Source organism: Acanthaster planci, linkage group LG02 (genome assembly GCF_054643075.1).
Source record: "Acanthaster planci isolate LZ-2023a linkage group LG02, COTS_SCS, whole genome shotgun sequence".
In the NCBI taxonomy this organism is placed as follows: domain Eukaryota; kingdom Metazoa; phylum Echinodermata; class Asteroidea; order Valvatida; family Acanthasteridae; genus Acanthaster; species Acanthaster planci.
The window spans coordinates 31263840-31290770 of record NC_141778.1 but is presented as its reverse complement, the minus strand read 5'-3'; the positions used below and the strand labels follow the sequence as shown (position 1 = coordinate 31290770).

General features: G+C 41.0%; 1 protein-coding gene across 1 annotated transcript in view; it reads right to left on the bottom strand.

Moving 5' to 3' along the window:
* LOC110976912 (uncharacterized) overlaps positions 1 to 26931 on the bottom strand; it is a 112089-nt gene that overhangs the window by 15568 nt on the left and 69590 nt on the right. The window contains 3 exon segments of the mRNA XM_087132616.1: positions 225 to 585; positions 588 to 644; positions 1032 to 1280. Coding sequence (XP_086988742.1) covers positions 225 to 585; positions 588 to 644; positions 1032 to 1280 — 667 coding nt within the window.

Here is a 26931-nt window from a genome sequence, read left to right as displayed (position 1 = left end):
GGCAACTTTTGCTGGCAAAACCACACCACTGACAGCTGGTGCTCGCCCCATATGATGCTGGTTGCCCAAACTAGTAAAATCCCAGTAACACCACTGTAAATGGAGGAATATAGTCAGCCGCTGTATGGAGAATATACAAAGAAATGCATTGACAAAGAAATCAACAATTCATACACTATCAGGCAAAATTGTGCATCATCCACTATTCAAACATGCAAACCTACCGATAGCTCTGTCTTCCAAGCTTGTCAATTATCAGCACAGGTGGGGATGGAGGTGTCATTTGCATGTACCCGGCTGGCGTCATCAGGTACCCTGGTGTAGGAAAGTCATGGTCGTAGAGGTTGGGGCTGTCATCAGTTGGGAAAAACCATGTGACAGAACATCTCCGGTCAACTGGAGGGGTGCGCGAGCTTACATGCAGCTTGTTCTTGTTGTCAACTGAGAACAATACCAAGGTGTCAGCGAACTTGCTGCAAGCCTCTCTTTTATACTTGACTCGAGCAGAGTAATAATGGTCATTGACGTTCTCTTTCCTCCTGTTGTTAGGCTTCGCAGCCACCTTGGTGTCTATGAGGCCAATCTCTTTGTAGCACTGTTCCTTAGAGACGGTGGTTTCATCCACTGGTGAATAGTATTTATTCCTGTCAAACAAAATAGGAAGTTCGTTTGAAGTATTGAAAATATAGTCGTATTTTGTATCATGCCACCCTACCCCCCCAAAAAAGTTAGAATTGCAGGCACCATCTCGTTAGAGAAAGTTGATTTCAAACGTCGTTACACAACAAAGCCTTTGCCACAAGATGCTTGTCTTTTAATGTCATTTTTGACAAATACTTGACATCGTAATCTTCCTTCAGACTGAAAGGGACACTACCACGTTACACTGATTGGATATCCAAACACCAAGCTTTGATCATGTTTATTTCATCAACTTCAAGTTGATAAATAATTGGACGTTCATTAAAAAATTCACACATTAGGACCATACTTTGCAAGAATCCCATGTACTTGAATTACATCCAAGATACCTATGTTTCCTTTGAGTTCTACTAGACCGGGTGTTACTTCCAGTAAGTGCTGCTTAATAATAGGATAAGATGTGCCACATTTCCCTGTTGTCGATCCCCGATGCCTGTGAGCCTCAAAGCCGTTCTCTTCAATGATTTTTTTTGCGGTGTCCACAATGCCGGGAAACAGTTTGGCAATGGGAGGTCTTCCTCTTTTTGCCAGGGGCCTGTCCTTGTTTGCTGTCCCTTTCCATTTTGGAGCGTCAATTTCTGCAATAGGAAAAGCAAACTGGGATAAAAACATGTCTGGGTAACAGCCTGTGTATCATGAAATGATTGGATGGAAAGGACCAGTTGTATGTTGATATTCCCAACGGATCCTGTAATCAATCTCAAAGGATTTTGTAAATGTTTTGATTTCCATTTTTTTTTCAAAGTATATTGCACCAGATCACGTCAGTGCGCGTCAAGTAACACTCAACGTAGTTTCGACACCATGACAGTCGTGCCTTTCGAACAAAATTAAATAGGCCTACACTGAAAGACAAAAGTTCAACAGCATGTGGGGTAAGATTGCCAAGTTTTTACATGACGAGTTTGAAAACGCTGTGGGGAAGTAGCATGAACGTCTACGATAACATCACATGCATATACCAGGTCTATGACGAGACAGAGATTGGTCAGCATAATATGAAATTCTTCTTCAGCAACATGTGCATGTATTTCAGTTACAACATGGAGGAAGGAAAGGACATTCAAAGGAAAGATTACAATTCATAGAACACTGCTTGCGACAAATTATAAAATCTGCTGCTAGTTTTTAACGACGACATTTTCGGTCAATGCGCACGCATAATTTATTAGGCAAGTTATGCATCAAAAGTCCTTTATGTGCATGTTAATTTGCCCATGAAGATGGTTCTCCTGACATTTTACACAGAAATTTACTGGGAGGTTTTTCTGAACGATGTACATGTATTTGTAGCCATACAAATTTTATCTCACTTTGCAAAGCACAAGATTAATGCCAAACATGATTTTCTGTATAAGATATGTATCACATATAGGGTATCAAATCATTGCAGTGGCTTGCAACAGTTGTTTTTGTGTGAGGGCCTCTATTCACAACATCAATGGCAGTGCACTGATTGATTGCCAAGTTTTTACATAACCATAACTGTCTTTTGTGTTATTGAGTTCAGCTGGGAAAGACCTATAGCGGATCAATGGGCATAATAATTGTTTGAAAATGTCATTACTTTTCCATGGACGACTGGAATTACTGGTGTAATAATTTTGATGCGGAGCCCATAAATGGATCAACACTCACATTCCTTGATCAAGATCGAAGACGACGCAAAAAATAAGGTTGGAACCATTTGACACTTTGACAATCAAGGACTTGTTGCAAGGAAAATTTTATATTTAGGCAAGGAGAACGCCAAAGACGAGCAATATCGCTGACAGCCTTTCTAAGTTTATTGTTTGGACGTAATTCCCTCTGGAATGATCATTCCAGAAATCATTATACAAATCAACTTTTTTGCTTATCACAAAAAGGGTGTGGGATGATTCCACGGCCCATCATCCCACCACCAAAGGTGGGGAGATACATAACCTACCCCCTCAGGATTTGTGTAAATGAGAAAAATAAATTATTGGCAACAGTACTTTCCAACATTACTTAGTCTAAGGCCCGCCCCCAGGAAATGCTGTGTCAATACTATTGAGGTGACTTAACAACATTCTGTGTTGACCGGTCACTGCTGCTATACCCATTTCACTTTGTTAACCATTCAACTGTGGCGATTACCTGACCTCAAATAACTTGGGCTACTGCCCGTGGCAGCCTGCAACCCAAGCCACCAGCTCTCGTTTATGACAAAAACCGCAAAACCTATTATAAAGAGAAAGTTAGGGCAGGATTAAGGTACCAACTTTTACGACAGTGTGCTGGTAATGTACCAACATACGTATATTGGGCAAACCGGTACATGAGGCAGCACCTGCGGCCACCTCGCATAAAACCATGCACATTGAGCTGAACCCTGTACAAACATGATACCCATGACCACGAGAACTCCCCAAGACATAAGTTCCAAGTAAACGCCAAAACTTAAGGGCGTTAGTCAAGAATGTCAATGATACCCACGATCACTGAGTTGAGAACGTCCAAAATGGCTCTCGATTTATGTAATTCCCTCTGGAATGACAGCAGCGTTGCAGGGTCAGAAGACATTAAACAACGTACTAGAAATGCTGTAAAATCAAGATGTATACGTCTTCTTTCATTTTCAAATGAGCCAGCAGGTAGAGACTTTAATAGCGACCACGAGACAGGCCTATGAATGATAAACCAGCCGAAAATTACACTACGCCTAACATACAAAACGAGCAAGAACAACAAGGTAGAAATGAGACTGATTAGCTGGTCACCTCTGGACAGGAGAAGCACGTGATGGTGAGCAGCGCGCAAGAGAATTCCCTGACAACAATCCCCTGCTTGCAGAAATAGAACATAATCCAGCCATTCTTGACAGCTACAGAGTTCCAAGTTGGAAATGGTGCACTTCCACATCACATCAGAAAGCGAGACGCAGAGAGGAAAAGCAACAAGTCATTGCATAAGACAGTTACCGGTACTGAAAAAAAAATGTGACAACCCAGATCCCTGAAACTGTGACTGCCGATCCAGAGAAATTGCCAAAAGATTACGGCAGCAGAGGGAGAGTGTCATGGGCATTGCACGCGACATTAATTTTGGTGAGAAAGAATATTTTTTTACTACGTGTGGCTTTGACTGTAGCCTGCAGAAAGGGGAAACAAATGAAAACGTGGCTGCTTGGAATGGCCTTCATGAAAGGCGACATAATTTCTATCTTGAGGATGATAGAATCGAGAGATGGATTTTCTCTGTATGATGACATTGTCCAGGTTAACTCTGCACGGCATTTCCATGTTTCCATGGAAATAATTGAGCATCTCTGACAACTATTGCCTGGTTTCTTTGCTCCTAGAAGACAAACTGCCACTGTGAAAGTTGAGATGAATGCAGAGTTAGCTATTCTTCATCCTAAGCATAGAGGTAGTGTTGCATCTTGTTTCAAACTTATGTACTGATTGGAGGGTTGAGTATTGAGAAGACACGCTAGAACAATTTCTTGTCGCAAATAAATATATGCTAAGCCTGTAAAACAACGCAGGATGATAAAAGCATACGTATAAATGGAAAAATATGCCAAGGGATACGACCCGACATGCATCGGTGAATTCAAACAATACTACTTATTAATTCCCCACTTGACTGATCATGTTCATGTACGGTGGTATTGTTTGATAATAACAAATTAATAAATAGGAGTGGGTTTCGGTTCAGTAATTTAAAACCCACGCTTTCTTTAATAGAAACCCTTCGGCCGATTTTGTGGGATGAATTGTGTAAAAACATAAGGATAACAAAAGAAAAATGCTGAAATTAAAATTTCATTAAATACATTTCGATGGAACGTTGAATATCAGTACGCATGCAACAATTGAATTACAAGCTAAGATGTAAGAGACGTTGAAAAGAGAGCATAAATGAATATTGCTGTCACTGTTAAATGATTTTGTCATTTAGCAGTTCAAGCATGGTCATCAAAGAACGGACTTTTAAGACCAATACAAAACAGGGATGTTAGTGCTGGTGCACCTATCGTTAGATAGTTATTGCATGTCATTTATATGAAATGTCACAACTGTGCTACCAAGTCTGAAAATTTCCTGTTTCGTGTATCTGGAGGGTTGTTTCATTCATTTTGAATCTGAAAGATCACAAATAATTTAACAATGTTGACCGTGACAGAAAAATCAGCTGAACTCTATGTCAAACAAGTAGTTAACATAAAGAAATCTTTCATCGCTGTATCAATTTAAACACTGTTTAATTTTTAATTCAGTTTGGAAATGTAAATTCGATAAAAACCTAATGTTTAAGGTGTTCACTTTTGCTGTTCTATATTGATGTAAGAGTTACCGATAATTTTCAGTATTTGGCAAAGGTAAACTTTAAGTGAAGTTTATTAAATCGTTTTTCCAGTAACAACATTGAAGTGCATGCTGGCGATAACAACTACAGACATTTTGAAATCATCTTCTTATCTGAGATGTTATAGCGGCATCATCACATCTACATTATATCAGAGGTATATTTAGTATTATTTTCATGTGTAGAAGTGAATGTAATGTTAGAAATAATATCGACGAAAAGGGTACTTCTACAGGTTCAATCGAATTGTCACCTCATATAAGGCATGCGCCCCCTACTAAATAGAATGAAAATTCCACCCCAAACTCGCATCCCCTTTTTTCACCGGCAACCAGCCCCGTCGGACACGGTTAATCCAGCGAGGCATTTCGCATCCCTTTCTCAGCCCACTCGCATCTCCTTTTTTCACTGGCAACCAGCCCAGTCTGACACGCTCAATTTGGTGAGGCAATTCGCATCCCTCTCTCAGGCCACTCGCATCCCCTTTCATTCACCGGCAACCAGCCCCGTCTGACACGGTCAAGCCGGCGAGGCAATTTGCATCCCTTTCTAAGCCCACTCGCATCCCCTTTTTCACCGGCAACCATGCTTCAACACAAACGGAAAATGTGATTTTAAAACTGTCCACAATTAAAGGAAGCCTTAATTTCTTGAAATTGGGGACTCGGTCAACTGAGTCCTTTTTCAAATATATAATTCGGAACATTGTTTTGCAAGAAATCCCATATAGATTCCATAAATAAGGTCTTTGGAATGAATGGAAAACGAATATCAGGAGTTGTACAATAGGGAAGCTCTCATACATGTGATGAATGAGAGCTTGAGATGTCAAAATGTAACAAATTTGACTGCCAGTTTCAGTCCTAGTCCTTTATAATTACAGTCTTCAATCGTCATTGCAAGATCCAAATGGAATGATGTTCTTGTAGCTCTGTGAATAAAATAAGTCCCTCTTAAATTAAAGCGTATTTGATAAAATTTTGGACCCTTCATTAAAACCTTTGACTGTACAAATACATAGTTGGGGGACGAATAACTGAGGCCCAGACAGCTTTATAGAATTTGTATCCCCAGCAGATTTCAAATATTTGGTTATGGCAGAAACAGACCCTTTAGATGGCCTTTTGCGGCTTTTAGATAATTGATACAAGAAAAATTTCATTTACATTCCAATCCACGAGACATGTGGGTTTGATTCTCTTTTTCCATGCAATGTACCGGTAGATAGACTGTTATTTAAAAAGTCTGTTTCCTGGCGATTTTTTCTTTCTTTCTTAGTTTAAATTAATTTCTTTCTTTGCGTGGTAATTTTTTGATAATAATTTATCACATGTACAACCCACCAACACAAGAAACATGTTTTGCAATTAATGAACAAAATTAATGCCAGGCACGATTGTATCATCGACCAATCATCCAAGGTTAATTAGTGAATCCGTTCTTTTATCAGTATGATTGTTAATGTGTGCTATGAAACGGCTGCCAAAGAGAACAGGGAAAGGAGTTTATTCAGGAAAAGTGACCGTGTCTTGAAAAGAGTATATTTTATAAATCAATGCCACACTATGTACTATGAGGGCAATGTTTATGATAAACATTGTACATAAAATTGTCAAACTCAGAATAGCACATTAAAATCATTATACAAATCAACTTTTTTGCTTATCACAAAAAGGGTGTGGGATGATTCCACGGCCCATCATCCCACCACCAAAGGTGGGGAGATACATAACCTACCCCCTCAGGATTTGTGTAAATGAGAAAAATAAATTATTGGCAACAGTACTTTCCAACATTACTTAGTCTAAGGCCCGCCCCCAGGAAATGCTGTGTCAATACTATTGAGGTGACTTAACAACATTCTGTGTTGACCGGTCACTGCTGCTATACCCATTTCACTTTGTTAACCATTCAACTGTGGCGATTACCTGACCTCAAATAACTTGGGCTACTGCCCGTGGCAGCCTGCAACCCAAGCCACCAGCTCTCGTTTATGACAAAAACCGCAAAACCTATTATAAAGAGAAAGTTAGGGCAGGATTAAGGTACCAACTTTTACGACAGTGTGCTGGTAATGTACCAACATACGTATATTGGGCAAACCGGTACATGAGGCAGCACCTGCGGCCACCTCGCATAAAACCATGCACATTGAGCTGAACCCTGTACAAACATGATACCCATGACCACGAGAACTCCCCAAGACATAAGTTCCAAGTAAACGCCAAAACTTAAGGGCGTTAGTCAAGAATGTCAATGATACCCACGATCACTGAGTTGAGAACGTCCAAAATGGCTCTCGATTTATTTAATACCAGGCACGATATGATAATTAGGTACTATCAACCTAAAGAACACAAGAGTATGATATTTACTGACGCTAGTTTTTCATGCATAACATAAAGGAGGAAACTTTTACGTAACCCAGTACTTGTTTTAAGAACTGTATTTTAAGTCAGTAACTTACAGTATCATGCAATCTAAATTTCCCACCACTGGAACATGCGGCCTGGTGTAGCCCGTGTGGAACGTCACGGGCTATTAGTAAGATACACACGTGTACTGGTATTAATAAATTGAACTATGATGTTCAACTCCCCATTGTCATGCCGTGTGGCACATCACAGCGCTTTAGACAATTTAACTTACAAAGCTCAAGATTTAATAGATGTATAGAACAGGTAGCTTATCATTTTTTAACAAACAAATGGTGTTCCATTCTTATTTCGTGTCAAAAAACTGCCACTCGTGGGAACCGTGACCCACGGAAAAAGAACAGAACACCGATGAACGCCTCTCCGACAGGGAAGTTTACAACATACACCGTAGACAAAATGTAGCTACGCAGGTTTTCCCGAAAGATACCACAACCCACACATGACAGATGGACCCCGTCCCTTCTAAAGAGGGTTGCCACCGACCAAGTGAACTGTGGATGGTCAAGCACTCTGACCCCACGATGTCGATATTGTGATTTAGCCCATCTGTTAGATGTGTGGCGAACCCGCTCCAGGGACCGTTGTGACTATGTACCATAATAAAAAAGGTGCAGCAGTATCGTGGACCAAATAATGACGGTGTCTGGAAATTGCTCCCACAAGTGTGCGATTGCAATCACTATCACCTGTCGGAGACCGAAAAAATTAAGCTGCACCAAGTCATTCGTACCTAGATGAACAATAATTACTGCTGGATTCCCAACCAACTGCCCTAGCAGGTCTGGTAACTCGTGAATTCTCGCTCCACTCTTCCCTTTCCATATTACTTGAATAGACACGCCCATGTCAAAAGTAGCCTATCGGATCAGGGAATCGCCAACAATCTACACACATAGAGATCTCGATGCCGGTACATGTACAGTATATGAATAAATGAAAACAGAGAAAGGCATTGCTAAACCCCAGGCACATTGGATAGTGGCAAGGGGCGCAGGTAACATGTAAGGGCGTCTGAACGCCATCGGCCTATTCACTGATTGTCCTCAAAGGGGACCCCCATGGCAAAGGCCGTTGAAGTGGCGCCCATCATTACTGGACCGAGCCCAGTCTAATGTGGCTTTTGCGAACCCGGGTTTCCCGGGTTCGCGTTCAAGACCACCCCACCTAGTTTATGGCCTTTCTAGTGGTAAACGACCCACGATATAATGGCTTCAATCAGTACACGGCCATGTGTGTCCACTTTTAGGTCTGATTTACGGCGGTGTGGTTTGTCTGCAGTGGGCACTGTATGTGTGGTTGCAGCGCAGCCTGGCTGCAGCCAGGAAAGTGAGGTAGTGAACTTATGTGTGAGTGATCAACGTCAGTACATGTACAGTAACTAAATGTACACTGTACATCTAGCTTCACCTTGACGTCCTGCACATACGTACATATGAACATGTACATGTACAAGCACATGTACTGTACATGTACCTGTACATGTGGGTACTTGTCATTGTGTGACCACTTGCATGAAATTCCGCAATAATTCATGGCCAATATACAGCGCAATTTGGATGGTCAAGATGTTATATTTCTTGTGTATTCGAAAACAGCATTACTTCTTATAAGTTCAATTGTTTTCCTTTCCTCGGCTGTTTCAAACATAAAGAGAAAATGGGCTCAATTTGACCACTTTTCCAATCATAACGGCATTGTCTGAGAGGATCAAAACTGGAACAAGAATACGCTCTCACATAAGTCTTCCCTGTTTCTTATGGAATTCCATATCTGCCGTCGTGCGTCGCCCGTCATGCGTCGTCTGTTGTGCGTCACCCGTCGTACGTCGCCCGTCGTGCGTCGCCTATCAAATGGGTTGCATAGGACATGCAAAAGCCGTTGTTTAACAAATGACAATGTGATGATTCCATTCACTTCTAAAGATCTTTTCCGAATAAGGCAAGTACAAATCCCACCTGCAAAGCATATACTAGTCACATAATTAATTCCAATAATGCTAGACTATCCCTGCCCCTTGACAAGAAAATGTCGCCTCTCTGAGAATTCAACCAAGTGTTTTTTGGGGAAAAACATTTTCAGCAAAAATGTTCCGGCCAACTTATCCACAGTGTTATTCTAATTTGCATACTGTAAAAATGTGCCGACTTGTTTTCATCAAATTCCAGGAAGAAATCTGCCAACCGATACAGATATTCTATCTTGTCCTCTCAATTTCACTTTGAAATCCAGAAATACTAGACGTGCTGTGGATAACAAACTGTTTATTAAATGTATTGTTAAGGGGCAATTACCACTTGGTTTAAGTTTCAGAAAATATATAGATTATTTACAGCGTTTGATTCCCAATAGTTTTCATAAGAGACGAACTGATTCAACATTAGTTTGAGGGCGGGTATACCTATGATGAAACCTGCTGTAATTACCAAGTGGTAATTGCCCCTTAACAATACATTTAATAAACAGTTTGTTATCCATAGATAGATGGAGGCGAGTTCATTCACAGTTGGGTTGTACTAGAAATGTAAAAGCGTGCATTGACTATGCCCCCATTTGATAGAGGGCGGTGGCTGCCTCGCCCCCGATAGATGGAGGCGAGTTCATTCACAGTTGGGTTGTACAAGAAATGTAAAAGCGTGCGTTGAGTATGCCCCCGTTTGATGGAGGCGAATGGCTGCCTCGCCCCCGATAGATGGAGGCGAGTTCATTCACAGTTGGGTTGTACAAGAAATGTAAAAGCGTGCATTGGCTATGCCCCCGTTTGATGGAGGCGAGTGGCTGCCTCGCCCCCGATAGATGGAGGCGAGTTCATTCACAGTTGGGTTGTACAAGAAATGTAAAAGCGTGCATTGGCTATGCCCCCGTTTGATGGAGGCGAGTGGCTGCCTCGCCCCCGATAGATGGAGGCGAGTTCATTCACAGTTGGGTTGTACAAGAAATGTAAAAGCGTGCATTGGCTATGCCCCCGTTTGATGGAGGCGAGTGGCTGCCTCGCCCCCGATAGATGGAGGCGAGTTCATTCACAGTTGGGTTGTACTAGAAATGTAAAAGCGTGCGTTGGCTATGCCCCCGTTTGATAGAGGCGAGTGGCTGCCTCGCCCCCGCTAGATGGAGATGAGTTCATTCACAGTTGGGTTGTACTAGAAATGTAAAAGCGTGCGTTGAGTATGCCCCCGTTTGATAGAGGCGAGTGGCTGCCTCGCCCCCGATAGATGGAGGCGAGTTCATTCACAGTTGGTTCTTACAAGAAATGTAAAAACGTGTGTTGAGTATGCCCCCGTTTGATGGAGGCGAGTGGCTGCCTCGCCCCCGATAGATGGAGGCACGTTCATTCACAGTTGGTTCTTACAAGAAATGTAAAAGCGTGTGTTGAGTATGCCCCTGTTTGATCGTTACTGTTGTGATGTCCATCATTCTTAAAATGAACTGATTCTAATTCAAATCGGATGCTATCTCCAAATTGGGTGTGTTGGTAAACAAATTTGAATTACGAATGAGGTGTTATCATTCAAATTATAATAACTAGATACTCAAATAAAATACTTGGTATTGTCTGAATGCATTCAAACATGTACACAACTTTACTAACGAAATGGAGCGGGGAAAAGTCTGCAGGGTTTAGTATATGTAATCTTGATTATAACAAAAAATAGGCCTATGTGCCAAAATTACTCCAAACTACGTGAAGGAGTCAGAGCTGGAAAAATATTTTCACAAAACATGTGGGAGGCCTGGAATTCGACATGACTTTTTAGGATTAAATAAATAGCCAAAGTCTTCAGATGAATGACACAAAAGTAATATATACCATAAATAATAATGATGATCACCACACAACATGCTAAGCTACAGTGAACTCAAAGTTAAGGTGATACACACTTTCTGTCATTTTTGAGAATTTATGTTTACTTAATTAACTAAGAAAACTATTTACATGTATCTCTAAAAAGAACGGGTTTGATTTCCCATGAATAGGAGGTTTTATGTCAACCACAATGGAGCATAAGAACGCCCAAACTAAAGAACTAACTTTACTCAATTTTTTTGGGAATTAAAGCATGTTGCATGTTCTGTATAGCCAGGAATGAAAACGCTGACACCATGGGATTTAGTGAGGATTAACTTATTTACTTTGCAACTTTCGCACTGTTGGTGTCACTAGTAAATGTGTACAATAGAACATGATCGCATGCCTTTATTGCTTTGCCAATGTCAAAACACTAACAGTTCATCTCCTAAACCAAACTAGAATAGGCCTACAGGGGTAATAATGACACACACATGAAACACAAAGTAATATGCTGAAATACGAAAATAAAAGTATTTCTCCCATAATATCATTCACTGGTGCACCCTAATTATGAATGGATGAGGCAAGCAGACCACTGTGCCAGTGCCACTGATATAGAGATCATGCAGTGGCCAGTGTGTAGGCCAGTGCACATAAACCTATGCAACTTGGCACTGTCCGCTTCGGGGTCAGCTGATTGATACTCTCACTCCTGCGGTTTCTTCTCTTTTGGGATCACCTGTTACCCACAATTTCAGTGACAAGTGATATATACCCGTTTAGCGCTGGACCCCCATGAAAACGAAGAAAGCCACATTAGACTGGGCTCGGTCCAGTAATGATCCGGAAGGAATGGGATCGATAATGACCATCCCCTAGACTGCAAACTGATAAGGCTAATTGCAACACCTTGTGAAACTGACACCGAGTAAGGGGTTGGCCGTTGATGTGGTAGAACACTGGGCCCTGTATTTGGGGGCGAACTTGGAGAAAGTGAGTGCTGTGACCGGACAAAGCGCAGGCGTCACTGATTGAGAAATATGGACCTGCTGTGGGGGTCCATGCTGATTCAGGAATACTGACTGACGGGAAGATGTATTGCCACCCCTCAATGTAACATCCGATACCAGCAAAACGGACTGCTGCACCTTATCCCGCAAATTGGCCGCGAACTCCCCCATCCGCAGGAAACCAAAAAATGCTAACAACATGGCCGCCCGAAATAGTTTCATTTCAAATGATGATGAGGAAACTTGCAGCAGAGCCGCGATAGAGGGATTTCATAATAGCGCCGTCTGCGCATATCTGCATTGAAACCGAGGCTCTCTGTGCTGAACTTCGTTGTGCCCGCCCGCAGAGTCCACACAGTACATGGAGTATCCCAATTTGTAAGTGTGACGCCACTTCAATTTAAACCACGCCCACTGCACAAGATACAGGACCACTGCAGGTACGTTAGTTCGCGGTCAATTGTCGTTATTTTTTTCTTTTGATTTTACGTGCCGAGTCATCCTGAAAGACTCTTCCACAAAAATTTGCAGTCTGAAAAGTCTGAATTTAATGTACCTTTATATATTTTGTGTCTTGACTCCTTACTTTCAATTGTCTGATCGTATTAAGAATTGAAGCAGACACATACAGCCTCATTTTCAAATGCGGAAGTGCGCAGATTGATGCTAAAAGCGTCGTATTGGGGTCCCTCTATGACACTTGATAATATTGCAGGTGAAATAGAAACTCTCTTGTCTTTGCTATTACCACTACGCCTAGAGCCCTCGAGCATTTTAGCAACTACAAAGGAGTGGGGTCAGGTGCACCCTTTAATTTTAATTGGCAACCTACTCCCGACACATAGGTCGATATCGTTGCTGGGGAATAACGCTGCAGCAAAAGCCATGCAATTCACAAATACATCTGGGGGTTACAATGTCTTGGTTGTGGCGGATAACCCCTGACTGCAAGAAACGACAAAATGCATTTGATCCTGAACTGTACGCTTTGTTGGTGTTAGGCGCCAAGGCCAAGTGTAACAGCTGACTGATTTCATGGTCTACCATACCTGCAGAAGTGCGGGCAACGGCGTCTGTCGGGCTCAGCTCGGGGGGCTAACGCTTGGAAGCGTTGCATCTGAAACCGAGATAGTGCATCAGCCAGTTCATTGCTTACCCGGGAATGTGTACTGCTTTGAAAGTAAGATTGCACTTCAAACATTCCAACACCAATAAACGGATAAGATGCATTGACATGGAACACTTGGCCGACTGATTATTAATCATGTGAACCAAATTGTCAAATTATCTGACCGAAACTTGACCTTATGATTGGCCAAAAGGGCCCCAACACATTACGGCAACGACAATAGGATACAGCTCTAGAAATGCAATTGAGGGTGGCGATAACTCCTGTGGCCATCGCCCTTGGAAACAACTTCCCCTGAAAATATGCCCCATAACTCAATGAAGCCGCAGCATCCGTAAAAAATTCAACAGCATCAGAGGATTCCCATTCCTAATCCAAAATAGGAGTAACCCCATTAAACTCTCGTAAGAATGTCAGCCACATGAGGAAGTCAAGTTTCGCTCCCCGTGTTAAGCGGATTCTACGGTGAGGGAGCCTGACACCCCGTGTTAATGCAATAAGACACCGGTAAAGGCACACCCCGGAAAACAGTCCTACATACAAAGTTTAGAGAACCGATGAGGAACTGTAGTTTTATGAGGGTGCACTTTGACCTGTCAAGCATAGCGCAAATCTGACCACTGATTGCCATCACTTTCTCACGTGGGACTCGCACTTGTTTATCAACTGTATCAATTTCGAGCCCAAGATATGTAATGACCTACGTTGGGCCTGCTGTTTTCTCTTGAGCAGTTCCGGTCCTGGCAGCATCGGGCGAACGGGCTGGTGACCCATGGGCACGGCGGTAGTATCCCCTGGCTGACAGACTCCTGGCTGTGCCGCCACGCCCAGTGAAGGTGCTGCAGGTACCTCCGTCGGCACTGCTGTAGGTACTGACAGTGGTGAGTGACTGGAGTCACTGACATCTCCCTGTCCACGTTGAATCACCGTTGTGGCTGTGTGCCGGCACGCAGCTCCCCGTGCAACTGCGGGAGCCCGGGATCCCCGCCGAGCTTTCTTACTGGGCTGAGCGCCGTCCTGTAGACGAGCAGGGGCGGATGTCCGTTGCCATGGTCGTGGCATTCTGCGGGCTGCCCCCTGGTAGCGGTCGCCTGTCGTGTGAAATCTCAAAGCTGTCGCTGACAGAGCCGTTCGAGGTTGCAAAATTTGGCGATGAGTTACGTTCTCTTTAAGTCCTCCACAATTGACGGACAATACTGGGCCTCACTCATAGAAACTTCACTACGACCAATTTATCAAGGTAAGGTAAAATCCACGTGGTTTGAAAGCTCAAAGCTGCAACGGAAGTGGTTGGCAAAGCATGAGGGATGCATGCGGCTGATCAGCTCACTCGCATTGACCTAATAAACCCGTGGAGCTGAATGGCCAATGAATTTGGCGGGCTGCCCCCCCGCAATGATTGGAAATCTCTGGATCTTCGTTCAGGCTCATTGCTCCACCCCATTTCGCCTAGACGCTACTATTACATGACAGGTGCCCTTCGAATTTCAACACACAATCTACACTTGGCATAAACATGTTTTTTTTTTCTGGAGTATAATGAATTATACGATAAAATGTCGTATATATTTGAAGTTAGTTCTTCTCCATGACATGATTTTGATGACATGCACTGTACTGTTTTACTTCATGCAAAGGTTCATGCTTCATAAATTATAAACTGGTCCAAACAATGCACGTTATTTTGTGTCTGTTTAACAACCAGTCATAACACGTGTTCTTTTAATAGCCAATCTGAGACCTTGACAAGCCCGCGCGGCACATCACTTGCATACATGCAGTTCGGACCCAATAATGTTATAAAATTTGTCATTTCTGACAATTTTACTTTTTCAGGATTCAACAAGTGAATGAGATTCTGCCGGCTCCACAGACAGTAGCATACGCTCAGATGCCGACAGTGAAGATGAGCAATGAGAGGAAACCGAAATCAATCCTAGAGACTTCTTCGAAGTGGCAGAGGAAGCTCACTCTGAATGTATAAGCTCAGAAAGGTTTTCTGTCGACGAGAATAGAGGTAACTTTCATTTGAAATGCAAAGCTTAACTTATATGGGTGTGTCAGTTTTTGTTTTTATGGCAGACTAATTACCTAATAGGTGACCGTGCCCTTGATAAGCTGTTTGAGTCAGAAATGACAAGCTTGATGAGATGTTTTTGACAGTCTTGTTGAAGGTGATTAGCTAACAAATTGCAGCTTTGAGGGAAACTGCAGCGGTTACTCCACAGTCAGTGTATATGATCAGACGGCATCTCAAATTTGATAGAGACTCGTTCATAAAATATGCTTTATGTCTGAAGTGTACAAAGTTATATGATATAGGAGAGATGTTTTATGAGGTTGATGGAACAGCCAAACATCGAAGATGTTTTAATTCTTGGATAAAATCATGAGGGCATCAGGTCACCTGCAATAGCAAAATTGTGAAAGCCGTTCGATTCGCTGATGGATTAGAAGAAATATTATCCACTTACAATTTACTGCTATCAAAGCATTACTGAATGTCTTGAAAACATAATTGAAAGGGAAGATTTTTTGACTTCATGTGAAGAATGGAAGGGGTGAAATATCCCTGAAGAATGTTTGGCCGTTATATACGAGGGAAAAATGTGGAAACAGTTTCAAGTTTACCATCAAGAGTCAATCGAAACAGGAAAATATTTCTTCAGTTTCACGATTCACTGTGGAGTCAGCTGTATGTTTGTCGGAACATCTCTGTCGGCGTCATTTACCTAACTATACTCGATTTGCCCAGGGCCATGAGAAATAAACAGGAAAACACAATTGTCGTTGGGGTCATACCTCCCTTGGACAAGGAGCCAGCATCATTCAACTGCTTTCTGGAACCAATTGTTCAAGAATTGAATGCTTTATGGAAAGGTGTTCAAGTAAAAAACTTCTTGCAACGTTGTCACGATACGGGGAGCACTTCTGTGTTGTTCAGCTGATTTACCTACACACAGAAAACTTTGTAGTTTTTTGAGCCATAGTGCTTCACTTTTTTCTCAAAGTGCTTTAAAAAAGTCCCGAGCGTCTGAACAATTGAAAACGGCAAAGGTCGGGCAACCAAAAATAAAAAATCACTGAAAGGGTTTTGACAAAAACACAGGGGTTTGGCAAAATAACACTGGCCATCGGAGATCTGTGGCCAAAATTCAGAAGATTGTCTGTTCAGCAGAAAGAGAAAAAATAGAAAAACAGCTCGGAGTGTGTTACAGCTGTTTGCTTGAATTAGAATATTTTGATGCAGTCTGCTCTTGTGCCACTGATCCAATATAATCTGTTTACCGGGACAGCAAAGAAAGTATTCAGCCAATGGGTTGAAAAAGATATATTCAAGAGACAGGCACTGGATGAAATTGATGAGAAAATTAAACACATTTCAGCATTGTCTGACCTTGAATGATTACCGACACGGATTGCTTCAAACTGTCTTATTGCAGATCTTTTTTTCATTTCGTTGAACTTACACAATTCACCCGTAACTAGCACAAATTCTTTGTGGCTAATGTCTCCGTCATTAATTGCCTGCGACACGTACTCATCGATCATATTTAACTTTGCATCGCAAAGCATCCAGATCTGATCATGTTTTTTAGTTTTGTGGATAAACCGACGACTCGCGTATTTTAACAGCAATATGTCCCAAAAGCACCGATGGCGAGACCTTCCATCACTAGCCCGATGGGGGCTGAGACAACCCCCATTAAAGCGGGGATACCTATCACGGCCGAATTGTCACCCAATGCTTGGACTCTGTATTCCACATCCTGATTGACCTTTTTGTACATGGTTTCTCTAGAATCTCATTCTTGCATCAATTCTTTTTTGATGTCTTTGATCTTTTTGAGTCTTACAGAGCTTTGTTTGGCTCAGTTCACTTGTTTCACTCGATTCTCGTGGTTCATATTTAGGTAGCTCAGGATAAAGCATATTAATCGTTTCTCTTAATTATGATGATTTCTCTCTCATCGTTTCTCAACGAAAAATGCAAACTCATTATTTTTTCGTTTTTGAGTGGTTTAATGGTAGTCTCGCTTGGGTCTAATATGTTACACAACACGTCTGAAGGTTGCCCATTAAAATAATTAAAACTGGTGTTTATTTTCGATAGTTCACCCAAAGCTCGGCAAATAGGTTTATGTTTATTTTCCCTTTGTAAATGACGTTTGGAACGAGCCGACCTTTTGAGAAATTCAATAACTGACAATGGTGCTAAAAGTTCAATTGATTGTACAATATCCATATTGATAGTTGTTAACTCAGCATGTATTGCTGCTGCTGCATCTTCATCTCTTATTTCTCTATCTCTATCTCTTTCTGCCGGCTTACCTTTAATTTGAGTTTGCCAATTGATTTTGGTGGAGTTTGTAATGTTAAAATATCCGGGGTGAAAGCTTACTTTTTTTTGTAACTTTTAAATTATCGATGTAATTTTGTAATTGAAACATCTGCTCATTTTGCTAAAGTGAAAAGTCTAAGTACCAAGTGCCATACTATCTATTACTCTGTTTCAAAAAGTTTTCTTGCGGTTTGTAACAAATAGCAAACCAATTCATTTTGGGCAAAAATGATTGATATCACTACCGATTACAATATGCCTCGGATCACCAGACAAAAGTCATAGATCGTTGGCAAACAGACCTGATGTCATTTTATCAAAATCAAATCAATTTTGCGGTCTATTGTGCCACGACAGTGTGTGGGGTGGACTTTGGCCAGATTGATTTTGATCCATATGTTTCGGTTCTGTTCACTTTTCATCTGTATTATACCGTGAGAAAAATATTATTCAAGTGTATGATCCCGCTACCAGACCAAAGCAATTTTGATCCACTCAATAACTACTACGATCACGATGTGTTTCTAGACATCTGCCGTGAGTTTAATGCCAATCTAAATAACACTTATTCAAACGGTCTCGGAACCGCATTTTATTATGACATTGATGGTTTCTGAACATGGCAGGCATAACTATCTCCCCGTCCCTGGAAAAAACTATGATCCGAAACCAGTCTATGATGATTTTGGTATTTTAAGGGGTACCACAATGCACTTTGGTTGGCTAAAAACAAAGCCGACAGATGCTCGGCAGCCCAAAGGATGACTTTGCTTGCAACGTTAAACAACCAACTCAACACACTTCTGATCACGCCGGGTAAAGCCCCTAAGGCAGACACCCCAAGTTTTTTTAATGCGTTGGCTAAATGTCCGAGTTGTTTTTTTCCCCCAGTTTTTAAACCCTGATTCATCTGGTGGTGGTTTTGAACCACTTTTTGGTTCTGGTGTAACGGTGCCCGCGCTTCTGCCTGCGGCTAATATACTACTCATGATCTTACTGATGGCTAATCCCACAGCTGACAAGTTACGATCGTTATGCCCTGCTCTCTAAAAATGGTTTGGATTTTGTCACCAAGACTCTTGTCCGAATGGAAAACCTCATCGATCAAACTTTTAATTTGAGAGATCTGACTTCTTAAACCATGCATTAAATCACTTCTTTGGGCTTTGCATCCTTCTAGTTGGTCTTGCAGGTAACATACACGAGCTTTGATGCATTTTGTTTCTTCAGATTTGGATCGTTCTAACAATCGGTCTTGTCATTTTATTGTTCTAGTTGTTCAGTTTCATTTGCGATATCTTCTTGAATTTCGGCTATTCTTGCGGCATTAACTCTTAGCTGCCCACGGACCCTTTGTATCTCATTGTCAAAACTGTGAATTTCTCTCAGGGGGTAGTTTCCGATTTCGCTTTGTGTGTTTGGGTCTCGAGTGAGGCTTTCTAGGGATTCAATGACTTGATTGTCTGTTTGATCGGTTGTTTGGTCTTTAATTTCATGAGGTAAATTATTTACAGCGTTACTTAACTCCCTATCTACCATTAATGGGTTGCGTTTATACCTTTTAAAACCCAGTTCATCTCAAATGAAATTTATCCCAAATTTATAACCGGCATTTTTAGCACGTATTTCAAAAGATGATAATCTTCAAACTTTATTAGGGTTTCTTCTATCGGTTAGCAATACATTTCTAAAGGGTGGGGTTGATTTATAAATTAGACCTTTTCTCTTGTCATAATCAAATTTTCCATATGGAAGTAACAATAGTTTGTCATTTCTACCCAAAATTGTATAAAATGTCGATACTATTGGATTAACTATTAATTCCCTTCTTTTTCTAAGGTCTCAGGGGGTGCATTAGGTTCTTCTGCAAGCCTGGTTTCTAGGTCTCTACTATCTTCTAATAGCAGGTAATTGTAGTCTTCATCTCTATATTCCCACTCACAATCTTCTCGGTCTTGTCAGTCTAGTTCTCTCGTTTTTTCAAGTTCACCCATTTCAATGTCTTCAAACCCTCCTTCTGCCATAACTTTTACCTTATTTTAAAATTAAGGAAAACTTTTTGGTTTTGGTTTATGAATTTTTTGGTGGAGCTGGTATGCTGGTAATGTTTTCCAGAATGTACCCCTGAGCAACCAACCACTCTTGAGCAGCTGTCAATCCTGTGACCAACACGGAAAGGTTTGCAATGTCTAGTCTTCAGCACCTAATCTGTTGAGATCAAGCGATTTCCATTTCAAGATCTTTTTAGCTTTCATGGCATATTCCATCTTAATTAGACTCATGACTGCACCATTGTAAAGCACGTTGACATTATCATTTGATTTTGTTGCCATCTTTGTATTTATTAACGACAAGAAAAACGTTTCAAATTATTTATTCCATTACTAACATTTCTGGTTTAGAAGCTTTGGGTTCGGTTAGATTCGCATTTAGGTTTGCATTAGTTACCTTACTCGACTGGTTAGGTTTGCTCGGTTTACATTTTGCATGCTTTGAAAACATATTTAATGCAAAAAGCCCAACGCCGATGCCTGCTAAAATCAACCAAGGATAAAATGACGGAACATAACTACCAAATGATTGAGACGTTTCGTTCGTTTCCTCTGCTCAATTAAGGCAAGTTGGTCTTTTGTTTTGCGATTATGTTCCGTGAGTTTTTTACCCTGTGCAGTTTGTTTGGGGTTTTGGTTTCAGTGACTTGGGTAAGGGTCTGAGGTGTCTTTGCTGGGCTCGGTTGGACTTGCTTTGCTTCACTTGCTTGCTTTGCTTCTATAGGTTCACTCGCTTGCTTCGCTTTTGTTGTTTCCGTTTCCATCGTTGCTACTATTTGTTACAAAGCAAGAAAGTTTTTGTTGTGATTTTTTGTTAGAACAAAGATGTTTTGTTGTAATCAATGTGCCAACTAGTGGAGAAAGGTAACTTCCATGCTTGTAATGAACTTCCATGAGAAATTGCCCCATGCTCAAACTAATGGTGGGATCGTGTTTGAGATACGTTAACGCTTCGCCCAAGTCTAACGTGACGTTGTGTCCTACAAATTCGATTGGAAGCAAAAGCCCCAAAAGTCGGGAATATAAACTCAACAAACTTTCACCCACCGAAGATACAACTTCCTTACCAAATTTAGCTGAATAACGTTGGTGCAGTCTTTCTTGTTCTGACAGTGGCAAACTTTCGATGTCTTTGACGGTGAATTCCTTGCCAAGATATTTTTTCCAATTGCCAGTGGCTACTAATGCGCAGGGTGAGGATTTGAAGTCAATTAGATTCACGTTCATCAGGTTCACATTTGGTTCTGGGTTTGGATGCAATTTTAAAATCGTTTTGAGGCTCTCGGTTTGTTTCATTTTTAATATAAGTACAAAAATATTGCTTAATTTTGATGAAACTTTGCTCAAACAAATTCGTTTTAAGAAGAGTTTGTTTCAGGCGTGAGTATTCGTAAGTGTAGTACATCAAATTGAGTGCTTTAACTAGCTGAACGTATTGCAACATTGTTGATTTTTTGTCCCTTTTTATTTACAGCAATACTTTAAAAATTTGTTATAACTGTGCTATAATTCATTTTGGGAATTGTAAATGGGTTGCTTCAAGTTCTTACAACAAACATCAACTCATTAGCCGTTTGGTTTTTAGAGAGTTTAGAATATTTCACATCTCTCAGATGTTTCTTAATGGCACATGGTATTCATTTGGTACCTCGTTGTTTTTGTCCAATGCCTGATCAAACGAGTTTTGGTCTTTGCAATAAAACATTGTGATCCATGCCGTGTTTTCGCGGTAATCTATACGTGAGCATGAGCAACGAACTGTGCAAAAAGTGCCACCCGAAAAACGCCATTTTGGTCAAGGTGCAGTTATTGCCAGTTTTGATTTTTTGCGATATTTTACTTGCTGTTCAGAACTGCAGTCAGCAATCAAAACAAAGTTTTGGTTCTGTTGAACAATTTTTGAAACAATTCGATGGCTTCATTTAATTCTCAATGTTCCGGTCGATGTCGCATAGGTACACGTTGGGATCGGTAAATATCTATCATCTTTCGAGACATGTCTTATTCTTCAAGATCGTGGGACATATGATCACGATGACTTCAAACGAAAGTAGGTATTCTTGTTTGAGTAAGTCAAGTACCCACTTGATTCTTTCAAAGCTGAAGGCAAGAATGGCATGTGATCGGTCAACATTTCAGTATTGAGCGGGATGGCGTATCGGTTGCCAAAAGCGTCAGCAATCGCTTTGTCTTTTCTGCTGTTTGCGGCTTCATTGTGTTGGCGGTGCCTAGTCTGAGCTTGGCGACGTTTTCTTGTTTTAGTCCAAAATAAACCATGTTTTTGGTGTAGGACACCGGTAGCCAATTGTCTTTAACGTCGACATTCAAGTGGGTTAAAATAAAGTGACCCTGAAGTGACACGTCATTTTCTTTGATCAAGTTTCTCACCAAATTGTTACAAATTGTTCGGTTGTTGTCCGAAGCTCCATCTAGATCGACATTAAAAGCGAGCTTGAGTGTGCCAGGGACAATGACGTCCTCAATACCCAAGGATGGCAACTTCACAACGAGATTATTTTTTTCATTGATTGTTCTCCGGTTGTGAGTAATTCTGATTTCTTTGCGTTCGCCTTTGACCGCTCTCAGGGTTTTCAGTCAGCAGTTTGGGTTGAGTTTTTTAGCGAAGTTCGTGTTTTTGTTTTCATTCTTAAAAGTAAGGCTTTAAAAATTTTTTGTTTCCATTTTTAAAAAAGATGGCGAGTATTGCAATGATGATTGGTGGATCTTTATTCAGTGCATTTGCGTTTTTGGCAACTAATTTATTGTTTAGTAAGCTTGGAAATAATGTCGACAAAGAACAGAGGAGACACGATCTGGCCATGGAACAATTGATCGAGCCAAAGAAAAATGGTACGAGCATCGCACCGAACTTTTAGACTATTTAAATGCTCAATTAAAAAAATTAGATTGTTAAAAGAGACAATTAAAGACGTAAATCAAGCCTTGATGGTGTATAACGAAATCACGGGTTCACAGCATTCGAACCCGAACACGTATTTAGCAATCAAAAGGAATGTGAATCATGGTTTGTGTTGGGAGGAACCGCGTTGTTGGGTTATGTCGTGTATAGATACTGGTGAAAACTTTTTCCTTTCTTTTAAAAAAGAACAATGGAAAACAAGCAAAATGAAACGCAAACCTATCAAAACACAAACCTATCAAAGCAAAGCAAGCGAGTCAAAGTTGAAAGAAGTCTATTACAGTCCTAAAGGTTATTGGAAAGGACACGCTGCTTGGTTAAAAAAAACAAGCCCTTTGGCAAATTTATCAACCTCCCCTGGATATGTACCCAGGCCAAGTACTTTACCATAAGAATTTGCCAAACCCAATGACACGCATCAAATGGGCGTGTTGTATTTACCCTGGGATCGGGTAAAACGTCGCACTTACAAATATGCGTTGACTGTGGTCAACGTGGCATCAAGGTACAAAGAAGCTGAACCTTTGACAAGCAAAACAGCCGAACAAGTGACCGACACTGTATTCGGATTTACAATAGGTCTCCTTTGACTTGGCCAAATATGCTTAATGTAGACTCTGGATCAGAATTTAAAGTCAAGTTTGAAAAAACATTTGTGAAAAAGGGCGTGGAGGTGCAAGCGGGTGAACCGAGTGTGCATCGATCGCAAGGGATCGTAGAACAATTCAATAGAATGTTGGCTAAGTGTTTGTTTGGGTATCAGTACGCGTGAGAAATGTTAAAACGAAATGTGGAATGGGTAACAAGGATGGCTCAGGTCATGAAATAGCCAAACAAAGAAAAAACCTGTTTGATTGGTGACGAGCAAAGCAAAGTGGTTCCTGCAGAAGCCATGAAGCTTAACCGAGTGAAACAGTTGCCTGCCACTCCTCAGAAAAGCCAAAGCAAAGCCAAAGAAATTTTACCAAATGCTTTAGTCCAATGTCCGTATTACCCTGGTGAACAAGAAGGGAGCACTATCATGACGACGACTGATCCAATCTGGAGTGTGGACGTGTAACAAATAAAAAAATGCACACGTCAGTTCAAAAAGAATAATGGCAAAAAAATAAAAACGGGGCCAACACTGTACTACTTACTCGACGGGCCCAAGCATTCCTTTGTGAGAGAAGAGCTTCAAGTAGAACCCGAAGACACCAAAATGCCTTCAGTGGTTGGATTTCATTTTTTATGTCCAAATGCCAGGGTGTCAGTGCCGTTGAGGAGTGTGTATTGTTTTGTGTCAAGGGAATGCAACAACAACTTTTTTTGAATGTAAAAGCTGATGTTGATACGATCATATGAGACATTTATCATTAATATTGCGAAGAGATTCATGAAGCAGGTCTTGTTCAGTTATGACCGTTCTGACACCTTTGGCTTTTTTGAGTTCTGTGTTATCATCGAGTTTGATGGAATACATCTTGGGTCGGATACAGACGGCTTCTGAAACGAGTTTACTGCCAAATTCATCTTTAAATTTACCAATGACTGTTTTTTTGGGGGGGTGTATAGTGGATGAGATCTTGGGTAATTACTCGTATCGAGTTGATCTTAACTTGTCTTGATCGTAACTGTAGGTTAGTACAGACAATGTTATTGTCTTTTGCAGAGTGGATTGAAATGTACCGACACTACTGAATCACACCCACATCAAACCACGTATTGTATTTGTGTCCCATTAATCTTTGTTAAAAGAAAAATCTTACAAGTACACCGGTTTGTTGTGGTTCGAATGCCAATTAATTTGGCTGTATTCAAGCAGTGCTTAACACATTATCATGATCAGCCGACCTGCCGACATCTGATCAACTTTTTTCACGAAGTTTTTCTCTCATAGTTTTAGAGATTGAGATTTTTCTTTCCTTCGTCGGAAACATATATTCCACTCAAGTTGCAAACTAAATTGGAATGAGTGCAGGGATTGACCGTTTATTTATCGGCCCGTTCCAATGTGGTAGTTCTATCCAAATAGGCTTGTTTCTAAGTACCAAGCCGGATGTTTTCTCTTCTGCCAAAAATCTGTCATACGTAGAACAGCTTTACTGGTTGGGTGAATGAATTGACCAATAATGAGGAGTGACAGTCTATGGTGTGCATTGCAACCGTTGTATTCTCTGTCTCTCTGGGCCCCTTGAATTTGATTAGGTGGCGCTGATGACTGAAAATCTGCTCGACTACTTTCTAAGGCCTCTTCAAGGAAAGAGTTTGGTTTTATTTTTCAAATTAGTTTCATAGTGTTGTGCACTGTCTGGTATAGTTGGCACTGTTGGAATTTCGTGTAAATAGGTTTGGGGAAAATGTAGCATCTATTTCACAATACTGTGAGCTCTTTTGTATGATGAATTTCATGGAGCATTGTGTTGTAATCCTTAGAACTTTTAATGTTTGCGTGAAGCTCGGAGTAGCGCTTACTGGGAAGTGACATGCAAACCCTTGTCACACCAGAAAAATCACACTTCGCTTTCGGGATAGAGACATAACTAATGGCAAAATCCATGTTCTCTTGGATTAGATAAATGCCTTACGAACAATACTAATGAAAGGTTAACTGAAAGTAAACCCTGTTAATTTCACTGAACTTTGTATGTCATATTCTCGTTTCTTGAAGAGAGCTTCATGAAAGTTTGACGTTTACAAAACCCGCTCAACGCAGACTGTGACTGTCTCAGCTATTCAAAGCTTACTTGTTTTCCTCAATTTTATCGTCATAACTTCAAACTCACTTGTTCAAAAGCATTTAGTATGGTAGGAAGATTACGGTTCCAATTTTCCCATTCGGTTTTGATAGTTTAGTTTCATACCCCAGTTTTATGAAGATTCAAATTACTTGTCCGTTTTTTGTGCTGGGACAACAAAATTTATTTCCAACCAATGACTTTTAAAAGTTTCTATATGTAGGTAGGCCTTTGAGAACCTCTACGTTATGGTATAGTATTTGCATGGGTAAAAAGAAGATTTCATAAGTTTCTGTGTTGAGAGAGTTACCGTATGTACTAGCAGATTTTATCGCTGTCAGTTTAGACTTTACAATGTTCAGTTTTAGTGCTGATTTTGTCCCACATATGGTAAACAGCTTTCTAGCGTGCCAACAATTTGGGCCTGCTATGTGCGTCAAGTGCAGGCAATTATGGAAATATGTTCCATTTTAATAATTTCATATGCAAGCTGCCACGGTGCTGCCTATTTGTGCTTGCTCGCCACTTCCGGGCTTGATTCAACTCTGATCATTTTGGGATGTTAACACGAAAGTGAATGGTCAGCCAGCATGCCAAGAATCTAAAAGCTTGTGCGTGCCCAGTGTGGCAAATATGGAGTGACCTTGCCCCATTTTTTTTCCACAAGCTACCGCAGTTCTGGTACGTGCCCATATTTGCTTTGTTGGTGGTAGCATTCAACTTTGATCACTCTACTCAGGATAAGGGTAGTCAGTAATAAACATGACAAGGATTTAAGGCTGCGTATGCCCAATATGGCGTTGTGGCGGCCAGTGTGGCCTGATGTTTATTTCACAAGTAACTGGAATTCTAATGTACAATCACCCCTTCTAGACTAGGTATGCCAAACTCTGCTTAATTAGCTTGGTGAATGGTGGGCAAGGCAATGTGCGAATGATTTGACCCTCTGTAGGTTATTATCACATTACCGAAGGTGGACTGGCTAATGTTAATAATAATAATAAAACGGATTTAGCACACACCCTTCGTTGATTTAACCTGAGGGTGATAAACAAAAAATACCAAGCTGGATATGACAACAGGTTCTTTGATGCAATTGGGATAAATTAAGGTGGTTGCTGAACTTGCATGTATTTTTCCATTTCGATCAAGTGTCCCACATGGATGCCATGGCCAAATTGAAGTCACTCTTTGCGTGTTGTCGCGCCTTGGGCATGTCGCAGTTTTAGGGTCAGCGCTTTTGTTCTGATTTCCGATCCAGACGTAACTCCTCATGAATCACTGATTGGTTGATTGATACTGGTTTAATTCTTCACAAGATAACAGTTCTAACTATTCCACAGACTGTACTGATTGGTGTACACATGAAGAGGAATTGCAACTCCACTGATGATAATTCAGAGCCACTATATTTATCTTATCCCATTAAGTGGCATGGATCTCACAAACATCCCAACAAACTATAATGCTATTTGTGTAGTAACCTTTCAACAAGTTAAC